The sequence below is a fragment of the Pteropus vampyrus genome, unplaced genomic scaffold (genome assembly GCF_000151845.1).
Source record: "Pteropus vampyrus isolate Shadow unplaced genomic scaffold, Pvam_2.0 Scaffold96, whole genome shotgun sequence".
Classification (NCBI taxonomy): domain Eukaryota; kingdom Metazoa; phylum Chordata; class Mammalia; order Chiroptera; family Pteropodidae; genus Pteropus; species Pteropus vampyrus.
Window position 1 is genome coordinate 2622364 of NW_011888877.1, and position 17032 is coordinate 2639395.

At 35.6% G+C, this 17032-nt stretch overlaps 1 protein-coding gene and 1 pseudogene across 4 annotated transcripts in view; both read left to right on the top strand.

Moving 5' to 3' along the window:
- PLXDC2 (plexin domain containing 2) overlaps window positions 1-17032 on the top strand; it is a 387427-nt gene that overhangs the window by 210228 nt on the left and 160167 nt on the right. For all 4 annotated transcript variants that reach the window (XM_023533119.1, XM_023533120.1, XM_023533121.1 and 1 more), the window contains exon 4: window positions 4830-4899. In XM_023533119.1, the coding sequence (XP_023388887.1) occupies window positions 4830-4899 (70 nt within the window). The remainder of the gene's footprint in view (window positions 1-4829; window positions 4900-17032) is intronic.
- On the top strand, window positions 561-679 carry LOC111742557 (annotated as a pseudogene).

Genomic DNA, 17032 nt, shown 5'->3' on the forward strand with positions numbered 1-17032 from the left:
TATTAAATGCTAACTCAATTCTCCTAACACTACTAAACACAGTACTTATAATTATTTAAATATTACAAAAATGAGGCCATTATAACATTGCTCAGAAACATAATATCTAATTGTGATATGATTCCATTAGAGAAGTAATTTGCCTACATTGGTAACGAGACAACATATATCAAATCATTTCTGGCTATTTATTAGGAATCAGAAGTTATTTTGTTTAGGAATCTAGTTTTAAGGAACTATTGCTGTGTTAAACATCTTCATGTACATGATATAATGTTAACTAACCATCATTGACTCAGTATTTATGAAGGTGCACATGTTATTTGATCATTTGTTCCTTAGAATAACCTTTAAAGAAGTATCTCGACTTTACAGATGAGCAAACTGTGACTTGAAGAGGTTAAATGATTTATATGATCACACAGCTTCTAAGTACCAAAGCTGGGATGTAATTTCAAGTCTCTCTGACTCCCAAACTATGCCGTATTATTCAAAAATTAGGGAAGAAGCACAGAAATTTTAAAAATAATTCTCCATCTAGTTCCATGAAGAGAAGATGGGTCTACAGCCATGCTACTCTGAACAAGCCCGATACTGTCTGATCTTGGAAACTAAGCAGGGTCAGGCCTGGTTAGTGCTTGGATAGGAGACCACCTAAGAAGCCCAGGTGCTGTAGGCGTAAAAAATAAAAAATAAGGGATTGTAAGCTGACAAGGTCCTTGCAATCTGTGAGGTCAACCAGGGGTTGCTTCGCCTAAAAAAAAAAAGATGGTAGAACATGTGTCTTAGCAAAGTAGTAAGAGTGCAATAATATATTCTAAGCGCTTATAAATGAATGTGTTTTATTTGGACCTTACTCAGTTTCAAGAATGTTAGTCAGTTGTTATGTGCATTCTGGAAGAATATTCTATATACCAATTAAGTAATTAAATTTATTCAGTTATCTGTAAAAGTAACCTAATAAAAATGATCATTTAATCATTTTTATTTATTAAATATGTAAATCTTACTGGAAATAAGATCACTTATTTAGGTATTTCGGATGAAAGCCAGTATCACTAGAAATATCCATTTAAGTAAAACAAAATGTAATTTTTCTCAAATTTTACAATTGCTGTCAAAGTTAATTCCTGGCATAAATAAATAAACTGAAAGTGATTTGACTTAAGATTTATTTGATCTACTTTTTTAACGACGTAACACAAATCTCATTTTACTACTATTACTACTAATAATAATATCCCATATATTTGAATGCTTCAAAGTAAACATGAAATTATCTGAATAATTAAAAATAGAATGTTAAATATATGTTTAGAAATTCATGATTAATACATGAATACGCTCTTGAATAAATGGATACTCCCTATATTTTTTAGACCCTTTGCCATCATGATAACAGAAATTATTAAAAGTTTAGTTACTACCAGTTTTCTTCCTGCACTCTGCTTTCATCAGGATTATGATGAAATAAAGACTTGGGAAAACCAGAAACATGTATCTTTACTACTGCAAATAGGAAGCTGTCTTTAAAAAAAAAACAGTTTTCATTAACGATTTTTTAAAAAATTTAATGATGTTTTTAAAAAATAGTTTTGAGGATTATAAAATTGCCCACTCCAGATTCTTAACTCTTATTAAGCAGTTTTTGTTTTCAAGGTGTTACAGGCATTGACTAATTAATTTATCTTTGTAATGCCACTGAGAAATAGACAAACAAGTTAAACTGGAATAGTGTGTATTTAGGATTATAATTCTTGTGTAATTAGAAAAGAATTAGAAGAGATCACAATAATTAGTCAGAAAACAAATAGCAATAGACATAAGAAAAATACGTAAAAGAGGCAACAAGAGATGTGGTGCACGTAGAAATCTAGGAGTACAACCCTAGTTGAGTCCGGTCGTCTGTCCCCACAGTCATTTCCCTTGCAGAACATTTGGTCCACGTCAAAAGGTCCTCAATATTTGGTCCTGTCCGGAAAGTCTGTGGAGATATCTGGTCCACGCCAGCCCATCTTCCTGATCCCATGTGCCATTGCCAACTACGCTGCCGATGCAAGAAGAGTTGTTATTGCCATTACAGCCACAGCACAATTTTTGGACCAATAAAACATGAGGGCATTTTTTTATGCATTAGTTCCTTAAACCCAAAGTATGCATAAGTGTTATGGGCTGTTTGAACCCAGGGACATTTTCTAAGTTTGGACGTATTTGACCAATTATCAAGGACCTTTTGGTGTGGACCAAATGTCTCCATGTTACGGATTATAATTTCATGGGGCATAATTTCATAATTTCATGGGGAGAGTGTAATGTGGTTTTAAAGGTTACAGTCATATATTGGCTCTACCTGTCATACATTTACACCAGGCCACCTGGGACCTATGAATATACTTCTACAAACTCTTCAAAGAATGTTTCGTAATTTTATCCTCGTCCACATGAAGAAGTGATACTCCCTTTGTCTCAAAATTATCATACCTCTCCCTTCAAATAGTTAATTCCTGTCCACAGAGTATAAGGAAGTAGTAAATTCAGTTGATATTATTTATGTCACTCATGCTCTTTAAAATTTCACTTCTGAACTTTTATTTGGTATTTTGCCCAGACTCTTAATTAATTTATTATATCTTCATATGACAATTTTCCTGAACCCTTTTCTTTTTTTACATTAGATATTTCTTAAGAGATAAGATCCAAGATAGGGTAATGTTCAAGGTATGGTAATTACACCATAGCCTCAATATTATGTTTGCTTTTATTTACAGTGGCTTTTTGTGACCATGTCAAATACTGCTTTAGCCTTTCTGGTTGTAGAAGAGTCCTTTGCAGCATATACAGTGTGGGGTCATTTTTATTTTATTTACTCTTATTATGTAGATAAAGGAAGCCTAACTGATGACTGACGCAACAAGTCTCTCACACCTAACCGAAATAAACCTTCTTCCCGTATTCATCATCTCAGCGAGTGGAACTGTGGTCTACCAGCCACGCCGCTAGAAACTCATCTTGTATTCTAGACTGCCCTCCCTCACTCCCAGCCCTTATGTCCAGTTAATCACAGAGTCCTTTCAATTTCACTTTCTACATATATTTCGACCCTTTCCCTTCTGCTCCCATTTGCTCACGTCTTCCCTGGCTAACGTCTGTAGTTCCCTTTAAAGAGTCAGTCTCAGGGCCATATCCTCTGAGTTTGGTGTCCTCTCCAGGTCCTTATTCTTCCCTTGCCTGGTCGCGTAGTTCAGTCCCCAACTTTTTCAGCATCAGGGACCGGTGCTCCTAAGAGAATCTAATGCCTGATGATCGAGGTGGAGCTGAGGCGGTGATGCTAGGGCTGGAAGCAAGGATGCTAAAAGGTTGTAAATTTACTCATGAGCATGGAAATAAATGACAATGATGGAGAACAACATACTCTACAGGTGCCTTTATAACATTATTTCTGACATCTTTGAGATATATGATGTTGCCATTGAAGCTTTTATTGTAGGGTTATTAGTAACCACTCATTTTAGTTAGTGCCATGAAAACGGGTTTTGTTGTCCCATTAGTCAGCAAAAAATAAAAATGATGATAACCTTGTTCTGAGATGCAGCTTTCATTAAAAGGGAAGAAAATCTAATTGAAAGTCACTGGAAATTCTGAATGATTAATTTCATGCCAAATACGTTATTAGAAATCTCTGATGGATATAAAAAAGTAATCATTTACAAAATTGGAAGGAGCTAAATTCAATCTAGATATACTGCTATTTATTTTAATTTGTGCATTGGGAGAAATATAATATAGAAATTGTTGAATTTTAACACAATAGCATTTTACTATACATAGTTTATAATGCTGTTGGGCTCTAAACCAACTAATTAATTTCCCTCTGGATTCTTTTATTTCGGTGGATCACCTTTGTTATAACTCATTATTTTTCTTATTTCTTGTCTAATAATACATCTGGTTTAAATTTTTTCAATACAAAAAATATAGGATTTTTTTGTTTGTTTTGCTTTGTTTTATTTTATTTTGTTATTCTGCTATATATAATATATAATTACATAAAGTATATAATAATATATATAATATATAATAATCAATTATATCTATAATCCAAGCTTCAGGCCCCTTTTCAGAAAAAAGAGGCAAAGTTTATGAACTTTCTTCCTAAGTCTCCCCAAGTTTTCTCTATACGAAGGATAAGACCAGCATTTTTTATTTGTTGACTGTGCTTGGAAAGTGAACATAACATACTGAATCTAGAGAGCTCTTTACATCTAAAAAATAAAAATATTTGCAGGTCTAGATCTGTAGGTGCAAGATATCTTGTTCCAATGAAACTGCCTTTCATTATAAGATGTACAGAAAATAAATTGAATACATAATCATGTCAAAGAAAATCTTTTCATTTTTATGCAATAAAACTCGACAGATAACATGCCCTCTGTTTTGGGGAAGACTAATCAAACTAAAAAGAACCCCCAATAAAGTGCTCATCATGGCGACTGACCTGATTCTCAGTGAACATTTAAAAGGCAATGGTGACGTTAGAGAGAATAGGTTGATTCAGTGTGGAAACTTCCAGATTCCCTTCGTGCGTGAAGATCAAAACAACAGACTGTAACAGCCCAACTTGATTCTTTTCACAAACTTCAAACATTTAATTACCAGAAAAAAAATATCTTTTATCATCATCCAAGATTCAGGTTTTAAAAGTCAACTACAATAATGGTGGTGTAAAGTAGAAGCATCTCTTTTTATTTTTTTTAAGTGGAGAGCCTTTCATATTACATTTACTATTATGCACATTATTGATTTTCTTTTCTGGTTGTTGTTCCTTGCAGAGAGTGAATCTGTCCTTCGATTTTCCATTTTACGGCCATTTTCTACGTGAAATCACTGTGGCAACAGGGGGTAAGTCATTTTCTACCCATTCACCCTAAATAATCTACAGTTTCGCTACAGTTATTAATTTTAATTTACCCCATATTTCAAGAGGGACATTTATTGGGAAAACAATTGAAAACCATTGTCTTCTATCACAAAGTCGTGGGCATAAATAAAACATAAGAAAGAGTGGTATAGCTATTGGAAAAACTTTTCAGCAAAAAAAAAAAAAAGTATAGTTTTACACTAATTTTCGGCTTAGCTTCAGCACCTCTGCTTTCCTGCTAAGTTTTCATTCATTTTCGGTAGCACGTTAAGACTGCATGACCAGAACTACAGCTAGAAGGAAAAGGTGCTTGAGAGGTATTTTTGTTTCCTCTTCGTTTATATCGTTGATAGATATATACACCCACGTACATGACCTCATGCATGTACATGAGCTTTCGATATTTGCTTTTTCCTTTAATGCCACCTGTGTTGACTGTGACCACTCATTTGAGAGTTAAAAAAAAAAAAACACCGACATTCAGTTTGAATCCTTTTCATTTTATTTTTCTCCGCCAACTTTGGAGGTTAGTTTAGTGATGAGCATTATCCCGGAAAGGCAATTACCAGTCTTCGTAGTATATCCCAGAAGTCAGAAATGTTTTAATACTTGTATACTACTGACAAAGACAAGCAAAATGCCAGAGAATAGCCCCGTGGGCCTGCAATGCATGTAGAGAGAGTAGAAGAATGACAGGAAAACATAAAAATGAAAGAGTGAGTAAAGAAGTCAGTTAAAAGAAATCCACAGATGTGATTTTAAAAAGGCTGCAGAGTGCCCACGCTTAAAGCGCCATAGGCCAGAATCCCTTTCACTCACCTGGTCTTTCAGATGATATGGAAACCATGCTGATCACTCTTGCCATAATTTAATATAAAACTTAGGAGATATGTGGAATTCAGAAAGAGATATATAATCAGAAATATCAATGATTAAATGAAAGTTTGTTGGGCATCTACTGTGAGCAAGGTAAATAAAGCTCCCTCTGCCTTAGGAATATAAAGTCTAGTGGACTGTGGGGAGTTCCTTAAAAAATACAAATGATGAAATATGGGTTTCCAGGGGTAGTGGAACTCAAGCATCTGTGATAATTCTTTAAGAATTTCTAGAGAAATTATCGTGTAAGATGTTCCTTGAAGGCCGTCACAATTGCTGTGTTGTATAAGAACCAACAGTTGATCCTAGGGAGGGACGTCTTGAGTAAATATACAGAAGAGGAAATGGGTGTTCCGTTGGGGATAATAAATAGCTGAGTTTGAGTGAAATTGAGTATGGCCATGAAAAAATATGGCATGTTAAGATGAAGCAAGTAGGTTGGGGCAATTTTACATAATGCCTCAATGGCAGTTTGAGTCATTAGTCCTTAATTAGGTAAGTAATAAACTTGATGAAGATGAATCTAACCATTTGTGCAATGCCTTAAAGTATAAAAAAGACCTGAGTTAGTACATATAATTGAAGAATGTTGCAATAGTTTATGTGACAAATATTGTGAGCCTTGGTGATTCTGTGGCTTCAAACCAAGGGAGAAAAATGATGCTATGAACAAAAATTACAAACTCAAGCAGAAGAGCTAGTTTTAGAGAAAGCCAAAGTCTTCCATTTTAAAACTATTAAATTTTGTGTAGAAAGGACTACATAAGTAAAATTCATACAAAGACTGTCTTTTTTGAGCTCACCATGTATTTCTGTGCTAGTATAGTGCCAGGATTTTCATAGGCATTTAATTAATGTGTTGAAAGAGTGAATGAAAAGGAGAAAGGTAAAATTAAAAGATGACCCCTATAAACCATGAGTTACATCATGTTCTCTCACATCTTTAAAGTATGATATAAACACTGCCATCTTAGAATATGGACATTCGTCATGTTTTCTGACCTTTAGGTTACCAAGGTTCTGCTGAATTTTAAGTGAATGATTAATCACATTATATACGCAGTGTTAAAAATATGGACAGCTTTGCATTCTCAAATTTCCAAATTATTTTATCTTTAAAACTCATGTCAGTGATTCAGCCAACATGAAGTAAGATTTCCCTTAGCCTGGTTGGTAGGAAAAAACCCAAACAGATAGCTATGTCATCTTTATTGCTCAGAGTACCATTTCCCTTTGAAAAGATCCTGAAAAAAAGTGAAAAATCTAGTGTCTTGAATGATCTCTATCTTCTCTGAGAAAAACACTAATGTAAAGAAATCTTTTTTACGTACTTAAAATATGACAAGAGAAACAAAAACACATAGACACAGACACAGTTTAGTGGTGACCAGAGGGGAAGGGAGAGAAAGGGAGGTAGATAAAGGTAAAGGGGGTCAAATATACGATGGCGGAAGGAGATTTGACTTTGGGTGGTGACCACACAATGCAATATACATATGACGTATTAATGAATTGTGCACTTGAAACCTATATAATTTTATTAACCAATGTCATCTCAATAAAGTTAATTTAAAAAATCTAAAAATATGCTAGCATGGAACTTGCATATATAAATTCATATATATTTAGAGAGGCATAGGCAAGATACTTTAGTCATTGGACTGGGTTTCTTCCAAATGAAACCAGAATCTCCTGTAAAAATTTTCAGCTAGGTAAATAAGCTTGTTTGCGTTTTCATTGATTATTCATTCTATCGGCACTGAATTGAGCCCCTACTGTGTGAAAGGCATGATACTTCAATGTATGTAGAGAAGAATAAACTACAGTTTCTGTTCAGGAGCTTAGTATCTAAGAAGAAGAAAAGGTTTAAGAGAATACCAGCTTTTAAGTGCTGAAGGAGCAGAAGGTTACTCAAAGAGGAGCTCTTCCTTGTTGGTCTGATCAAGTATGGGTGTGTGAACGAGCTGACATTCGACATTAGCTTTAATGGTATATTAGCAGGCAAAGAGGTTGAAAAGAAGTGAGTAGGGAAGGGACAGGCCAGACAAGGGGATGCTGAGTTAAGTGGCAGTGCTAAGCCCATAATGAGCATATTTGTATGACCATCAAGTAAATCTGTTTATTCTGAATGGAGAAAAGAGTCAGAGTCTAGTGAAGAGGAGATGGGAAGAGCGATGTGAAATACTTTAAATGATAGAAATTTGAGTGCTGTCCCACAAGCATCGGGTTTCTTTGAGAAAAGATCAGATGTGGCCTGACCTGCCAGCGGAGAGCACGGGAAGGCATGGGGATGGGAGGAGTGGGGGAGGCAAAGAGAGCAATTAGCAGCAGGCTTTCAGTGCTTCTGCATGGCATCCCGTGCCTGAGCTAGGATGGGCACGGTGGAGAAGGGAGGCGGCGGCAGTGCAAGGCATCATTTGAGTTGTTGAATCACTGTATTTGCAAAGTTTTCCAGCCTAAAGGACCCATTGGGACTCAGTGAATAAAGCTAAGAACACTTAAAAAGGGGACTTCTGAACCACAGCCTCTGAGTGGGTCTCTTCTGTGACTAAGTGCTATAAGCAGGTAGAACTACCTAACAAATGCTCATCACCTTACAAATCTTAAAAGAAATATTAACCGTGAAAGCCTTAGAAGCTAAATAGTAACTACAATAGAGTTGAATAAAGCAGGCCATTCCAAATAGTTGGGGTCTGGGATTTTTAAGTAGGAACACAGAGGTTTCTGTGAAACTGAAATGAATGAAGATATTCTCAACAGTGTCTACACAGTCTTCTTCAACTTGTTTCTACATTGGATTTGGGGAAAAGTGAAATCTTAAAGTGGATATTTTAAACTACAGTTCTCTTCACTTCTACTTCACTGTTTTCTCATTTCCCATGCCTCCCTTAAAATCAATTTGTCTGTCTGTCTGTCTGTCTGTCTCTCTCTCTCTCTCTTTCTCTCCCCCCGCCTTCACATAGACACAAATTTATTTAAAACTGAAATGAACTTAAAGATAATGTCTTGTTTTATTGCTAAGGTCAACATCATTTCAGAACAAGAAGTAGTTTAAAAATACAGATACAAATAATTTACTGCAACTCATATCTCTAGATAGATAGATAGATAGATAGATAGATAGATAGAGATATTTAAAATGAATAAACTTAAGCTTCTAGTTAAAAATGTAAATAAAAACTAAATATCTAGTCATTGAAAAACCACAAAAATGAATCTTTGCTTATTAAGCATTTTAATTTTCAAAAGCTTTAGTCATTTACAAAAATAATGCACAAGATGAATTAGAAATACTATCTTATTTTCTGGTTCACTGGTAGCAGAATCTGAACACATTATTTTATCTTTCTATTTTAAAAATATGCCAGAATACAGATATTTCAAGGCATTAAAAAACGAGTCATTTGTGCATTTCATAAAAGTATTTCCGTTAATGACACCAATAAGTTGTATTGTTTGCATATCACACTGTCTCTTAGTTTCTTTCTAGATGAATACTTTAATTTAATTTCTATTATTAGGCTGCTAAGGTGATCTTTTAAATGCATCAAGAAGTAGAATTAAGTTTGAGGATTTGACTTTTAATTCCTGTGAGCATCGCAAGTAACGATATTTTCATGAGTCCATCATGGGAACACATAACTTTGATGAGAAAATAAGGGTGGAGTGGGGTGGGTAAGGGCCGCTTTATGTAATGGGAAAGAGTTGAAGTCATCCAGATAATTATGGCCCCAGAATTTAACTATGTAGGCATATACTGATTCATAATGAAAAGAGTGTGTGGAATTACAGGCAGTTGTACATGAAATTACGATCGAAGGTGACATGAATTAAAATGATGATAATGATGAACACATATTGTTTATCTCGATTATATTTGAAGGATTTCCCTCCCTTCCTTTCTACACAGCTTCCTAGTTGGAGATTTAATAAGAAAACTGTTTATAATTTTAGACCTAGTTTACTTTGTTTGCCACATGATAATTAATAACATACAACATGTTCATTAAGTAATCAGTTATTATATCTGAAAAATTAATACGTGACATTAAAAAAAAGTCAAACGGGCAAAAGTAAAATATAAATCTCCTTTCTTCCCCTGCCTCTTAGACTACTGGTTTCCCTCCCAAGGAAAAATACCCATTAATCTTTGAGCTATGGTATATTCAGTCCAAATTTGGACTAATTTCTTATATCTGGTCAACATCATTCAGGGTTCCCCCCCCCCCAATAAGAGAGAGTAAAAAGTAATGCATATTATTGCGATTAAGTTTTCAGGAAGTACATCACCAAATATTTCAGCTCCCTTTTTGTTCTCACTTTCAAATAGTTATATTTTAAATGTCATTCCAAATATTATTTTACGCTTTTTGAGACAGTTATAAAAGGCTTTTTAGGAGCAGTAGAGAATTAGTCATTACTCATAGTGATTGATTTATAAATACCAACCCCATTGTCTTTGGAGTGTATAAACTCATATAACAGAACATGATGCAGCCATTAACTTTCTGAATCTAGCGAAAATGTGAATGGAGTTATTTTGTCTTTTTTTATTATTATGAACAGCAGAGGTTATGGGCATATGGAGATCGGATGCATGAAGGGAAGACACTGAAGGGATAGATACTGGACAAAAGTAAATTCATTCTAATTTAGTTCACTAATTTAAAGTAACAGACAGGTCTCAAGGATTCCTGGACGGAAAGATAAATTGTGTGACATCTGCTTTGTGGTATCTAAATGACTCTGTGATTTTCCTCTGAAAACCTCACAGTCCGTCTTAGCAGGCCTCCTTGATAATTTACTCCAGTGTCTAGTGTCCAGCAGTAGATTTAGCAGATTCACCAATGTCACTACCTTTCTTTTCCTGGTGCCTTTATGAATTGCCTGTTCACAAGCCCTTTTGTTTCTATTACGTATCAGCAAATCGTATTTCATTAGCACTAGCTCCTCGTGGTTGGAGGTGAAGTGTGGTTAGAGATCAGAGCATCAAGAGAGGGGCCACCCAGGAGCTAGACTTGAGTCAACAGGAATAAGCAAGAAAAGCACCAGGGGTAGAAATGGATATTATTAAAGACAATTATAGAAGAACGAAAGAGAGAAGACCATTGGTATGTGGTGGAAAAGTCATTGGGGACAGGAATAGGGGAAGGTTGACCAGGTGAGATGAGGTCTGGGTAAAAAGTAGGTTTTCTAGGCTTATCCTATTTCACTGTCATAACAGCCACAGAGGAATTTACTTGTCACTAGAATTTGGAGATTTACTTAGGAACATTTGTCCCTGGAAAACACCATTTATACTCTCATGGATCCAGGATTTACCTGAAGCATCGACAACAAGTATTTTGCTTGCATTCTTCCATGGTCACTGCATCGATAATTCAGCTCAATATCAGTATTACACAGATGCTCAGATACATCGCCCAGCTGAATATAGAGGAAGTCCAGATGACTCTGTTTAATTAATAAACAACATACAGCAGATGCTCTAATACTGTCCAAATCTGGAAAAGAAGGGGAGAAAGAAAAACACTAAGCAATGCAGGACTGACTTTAGATCCTGGTCATTTGAGGAAGGAGTTCAGAAGAGCTCCCTCAATTCTTCCTGAGCCAGCAACTGAAGTTCATTTTCTGGGAGAAGCAGCCTGGCATCTAGATTAAGATAAATACACTCTTGAATCAGAATATGTGGGTTCATAAGTCCAGCCAGCCAAAGTTGTGTGATCCTCAGCAAATTCCTTAATCTCTCTTGCCTCAGTTTCCCAATTGTAAAATAGCACAATAAAAGTGCCTAGATCATAAGGATTTTTTGTCAAGATTAAATTAGTTAATATGTGTTATCGATACCCATTTCATAGAAAATGCTACAGAAATAGCATATATTATTATGACCATACTTTTTATATGTAAGTGTTCTCTTTTATTCCTTTTCAAAATACTTTCTCTGTGATGCTGAGCTTGCTTGTTAAAGTAGCTTGTCTATGGGGATTTTTGTTTTGTTTTGTTTGTTTGTTTTCGTTGGCATTATCCATAGCTCAAGGGATGGTTAGGGACTTAACTTGACTTCACCGGAACTGCTCCTGTTAAAGGCTGGCTCATCCATTCCTGACCGTGAGGTATAATATCCTGTGGAGGACTCGGAATGTTCTCTTTATCAGTATAGGTATCTCTGTCATCTCTAAGTGCAGTGCACAATCTCCTCTTAAAAGCACCCAGTAGTGACTTTCCATGAATCTCTAACTATTCGAAAGTCTTACAGAATTTAGCAATTTTGTAATACGTGGCAGAAGAATTTTGAAATGTTTCTCTAATTTTGACATCAATGGTCACAAGTGCATAACAGGTATTGTTACAATCGTCAGGCTACAAATATATTTGCCTGTTTTTCTACCCTTTGTCTAACAAGAACTTTGAGAACAAGTCATCAAAGCATAAAGTTCGTTATGGGTTAAATGATGGGGATACAGGATGGCATCCAGGCTACCTTTCATACACTTGAGATTCACTTAATTGCTAATAATCCAATTTAAGAATGTATTAAAGACCTTCCCCAAATGCAAATTAAATATTTGTTTAGTTAAATTTGTGTATGATGTTTTACCTTTGAATTAAGTGTACCTAATATTTCAATGCTATCTTTATTTTTAGGATCTTCACCTATTTTTTTAATATGTCACAGAAAACCAGTAGGTATAATGTGAAAACAGCTCAAAATGATATTCTCATTTCAACTAATACAGTTCTAGAGGTGAGACACAGTATTAAAACATAGTCATTCTAAAGTTTTGTCAGCTATTTCGAATGGGGTTTTGGTGGGTTTAGAATACCTTCGATTACCATGATCTGACAAACCTGAAGAATACACACAGATTTTCATTCAATCTGCCTGAATTATTGTTCAAATGAGAAGTTTCTCCTAAAGGCAAAAAAAGATGGGGAAAAAATGCCTTTAATTGGTTTATTATCAATTTCCACAACTACTTTAAAAAATAAAGCCTCTTTTTCGTTAATAGCTTGTAGAGAAAATCTACAGCACTTGTAGGTTAATCCAGAAAAATAGAAAATCAGAATTTAGAACAATTAAATTTTGCAAAAAAAAAAAAAATGTGTGATAGAGTGAAAACTTTTAATTTTTTTTTAAATTCTGGTAAAATATACATAGCATAAAGTCTACCAGTTATGAATTTACTACTTATGAAGTTTTAGTCATTGAGCTCAGCTCTGAATAATTTTTTTTCTTTGATAAGCGTTAATCTCTGTAGGTAATTTATCAGTTACTCTGAGTAACCGAGACATCCTGCAGAAGCTGGGTGAACGGCTTCTTCTCAGTGAAGGCATACAGTTGGGGACTGACACAGGTCAGAAATGATGCATCGCAGACCACAGAATTCCTCAAAAAAGGACAGTTACATAGGATAATAGATAGCTGTTGGCCACCTTCGGTAGATACACTGTCGGACAGAAAGAAAGACTGGCCTGATGTGACAGCCTGCAATTATTTTGACCAAATCAAGGATTTGGGCAAGAATGTGTAGAATGAAAGATTTCAGGACCAGTCTCTGAAGCTGCTTAGGAGGCAGTAGCAGCGGTAAGGGATTACATTAGCTCCGTGTCTGTAAAATATCTCTATTGAGAAGTCTGTGGCTTTTTAATATCGTCCAAGTGGCTTCCTTATTTCGGCGTATTTCTTGTCCAATAAATAACTGTTCTATATACATATAGAATATACAAATTACTTGCTTTTTCTATACATAAGTAGATGGCACACCTCTCTGGCCAAGGACAAAAGCATGCATTTCTTTCTCCTCTAGAGAGAGAAAATGCGGTGTTTGTACAATGGGCGGTCCCATCTTCGGCTTGGCACTATTAGTACCAGGCTCTCACCTGTTGGGGGAGAAGAGAAAGCTGCTGTTCAATTCAGTTTTAAAAATCTTATTTCTGTAGAATAAACTGCGGCTGTATTCTCCACAATTTCATGCTTAGCAGGTGGCTGCCACTGAACTGATAAAATGTTAGATTGAATAACAGACTCTGCCTCAGAACAACCTAGCGTGTTTCTTTTGAAAATGTGGAAATATGGACTCTGTACCAGACCTACTTCCATTGGCTGATCTAGAATTTCTGCAGGGACGGGGAAGGGGTCAACGACCTGTTTAGCAGATGAGGACAAGGGAGGGGTCATCCTAGTAAAGGATCTTTAAGCTGACTTTAACACTGTTTTTCTTAGGGTCTGTTTTATTTTAAGAAAAACAGCAAAATGTTCCAATGTTTCACATTTCAAAAAGCATGTAAGATTTTTCCTTTTAGTCATTATTGTTTTATTGAAGGAGATGGGAAAACAGACATGAATAGTGTAGACTAAAAGCCCCAGCCTCAGCGCTAGCCACCTCTAGGCTCCACGTCTCCCTATTCAATTAGACTTTCTGGCAACAGGACTCAGGAAGGTGATTTTCAAAAATTCCCCAGGTGATTCTTAGGTGTATTATGCTTGCTAAGGGGACAGAACACATTTTAAGAAACACAGCGCCTTTATGTAACATCTGGTCAGTGGAGACTCTGTGGTGAAAAAGAACTTATAAAAATCTTTCTACTTTCACATAGAGAAAGCAATTAGAGGTTTTGGGCAGAGATTCAAGTACAGCTGCCTATGAACTGTAAAAGGAAAAAAAAAAAAGTCACTACTCATCCCTAGATAGCTGATCTAATTACTTTCTTGCAATAGTTTGCTTGACAGGTCAAGATTAGACTTCACGCACAGGATTGTTCTTACAAGGCTCAAAGTCACCTTTGGTTTGTGTCTGTCTTCCAGAGGTTTTCACTTGGGATGTGTACTTGCTGTTTTCAATTTTTTTTTTTTTTTTTGGTTTGGCATCATTTAAAGCTAGTTTGTGCCTGATGTCTTTCATTAACTTTTCCCCAAATCTATGCTCTATGCTATAACGTGGCTTATCTCTTCTATCCCGTTCTTTTTTACGTTTGTTTTTTTAAGGGAGTTACGCATATTTTTGTCAGCATAGATTGACAGTCTCCTCTCTACTTGTTCGAAGTGCAAAATTTTGGGGTACCCTCTTCAGATTAACATGATAGTCATATGCTATCTGGATAAGATCTCAAAAGGGGCATAGAAAACTTTTAACTTTTTTCCCTGCAAGAGTAGGATTCAACGAGACAGTACCCATCACAACCACCTCATTCCAATAATTCATTCTAGAAATGAACAGCATTTATAGTACCTCCTTGAAAAATCAAGCCTGCAGCACATCAGAGCAGTTAACTTCAGAGAAGTGACATAAACACCAGTCTGAGTAATGGCCATGCCACTTACACTCAGCTTATATTAAAAGCAGCATCTTTTCTAAGGTTAAACTATTCTTTATGAGAGCCCTTTGTATCCTAAGTGTAAGGCAAAAGGATGTATAAAAGCCCATTTCTTCAACATTTTAAAGGATAAAGAATAAATCCATAACTAAGAAGTCCGCAGTCTTGGAAAGGCAGAATGAAAAACAAAAATGTCAGAAATACCATTATTGATTTTATGACATATCAGTCGATTTGTGTTGTCAGTCCAAATGCACATGGCGCATCGTTTCCTGTGGGAGTCGCATTTGCTTCCTCTTGGCCCACACAGGTCAGCATGGACCCCAGCATTTTATCTAGGACCAACACATTACATCTGGAGAGTTCACCCTTAACTCCCATGTTTTGTCATAAAGAGAAGGTCTTCATGTGTGCTGTTCGATGTGCAGATACTGAGACTCTATCTGTAACTCAGAGAATATTTAAGATAATTTATTAACACTGAACACTTAGGATGCAAATGTTTGGCTTGCTGAATAACTTTAAAAAAATTCCAAGTTGTCCTTTTCCATATAGTAAAGCATAATTCATCACGTTCATTCCATTCGCCTTACACAGAGTCGCTTCAGGCCAATAAATATCAGTGTTGTCCAGTGAGATATTTGTTTGTTGAGCTACATATGTGAAATCCTGAGTGATCTTACAGCTGCTGGGACTTTCTAACCTTAAGTGATTTTTTTCTTCCTCCAGTAGATGAAATTTAAGTTATTTCGACCTTGATATTTGGCAATTGGACACACTACTCCTGATTAAGAGCCACTGGTCACAGTGAAAAAATAATTTCTTAATCTAATGAAGTAGCTCATTTAAAAGAAGTCGCAATATATTTGCAGTTGATTTTGAAAGAGAAACAAATAAGCTACATTTAGGAGCAGCATTTCTATCAGTGGTTTCCATATCCTGTGTTTATTTTATTAGAATCGTTTTATTAATGATTTCTCCACTACTTCTGACATATCCTAGAACCTTCCAGTGTTTTAATCACGTATGTTTTGATTATGTCATTCGGTCACACCATGCGTTCTGCGCCTTAACTTGAATGCTAATAAAATGCATTTCAGCCTGCCCAGAATAAAAGAAATGAATATATAAATCCCCATAGTATAGGCTTTATAAGTCATTATTCCTTTTTTTTTTCCATAAAATCAAAATTATCTGAACAGCAATGGGTCAAAAAGTGAAAATTTGAAAACTTTATAACACTAGGGACGTAGGCAGCCTGGCGGTGTTTCAAGCCTATTTTAATTCTGTTTCTGACAAGCGGTCCCTAAGTGTAGATTAAGGATTTCTCCTAATGCTGCACTTTCTGTGCCAGTGCTTACTTTACATAGCTGCAGTGAAGGGGCTAAATGAATCCAACATGTATTAAATTAATTTTTTGGAAAATGTCCAAAGGCAAATGAGAATTTATAGCCTTGTATTTAAGGAAAAAGCAGAATTATGAGTGAATGCGATATTTTTCTGGGTTGAAGAGAAGTATTGGGGTTCAACAATTTAGTGAACCTTTTGTTAATACTAAAGTTTGCGATTTACAGGGAACAACGCCGGGCACTATTGATGGAACATACTAAAAGGCATGGTCTTTCCCCAAGAGAAGTAGAGACATATGTTTACCTGTATAGGTACACCATGGTATACCTGTAGTCGACCTTTCACATTTACCGCCAGGTAGATGGCAGAGTGTATTGGTTAAAGGTGCACAGTATAGAGTGATATGGCTTTGATTCAAACCCTAACTCTGCAATTAATAGTTTTGTGCCTTCTTTTCCTTAGTTTTCTTATATGCAAATTGGGTATTTCGATAGTACCTACCATACAAATTGTTTTGAGAATTAAGTATTATAATACATATAAAGTACATAGAATAGTCCTTGGCAAATG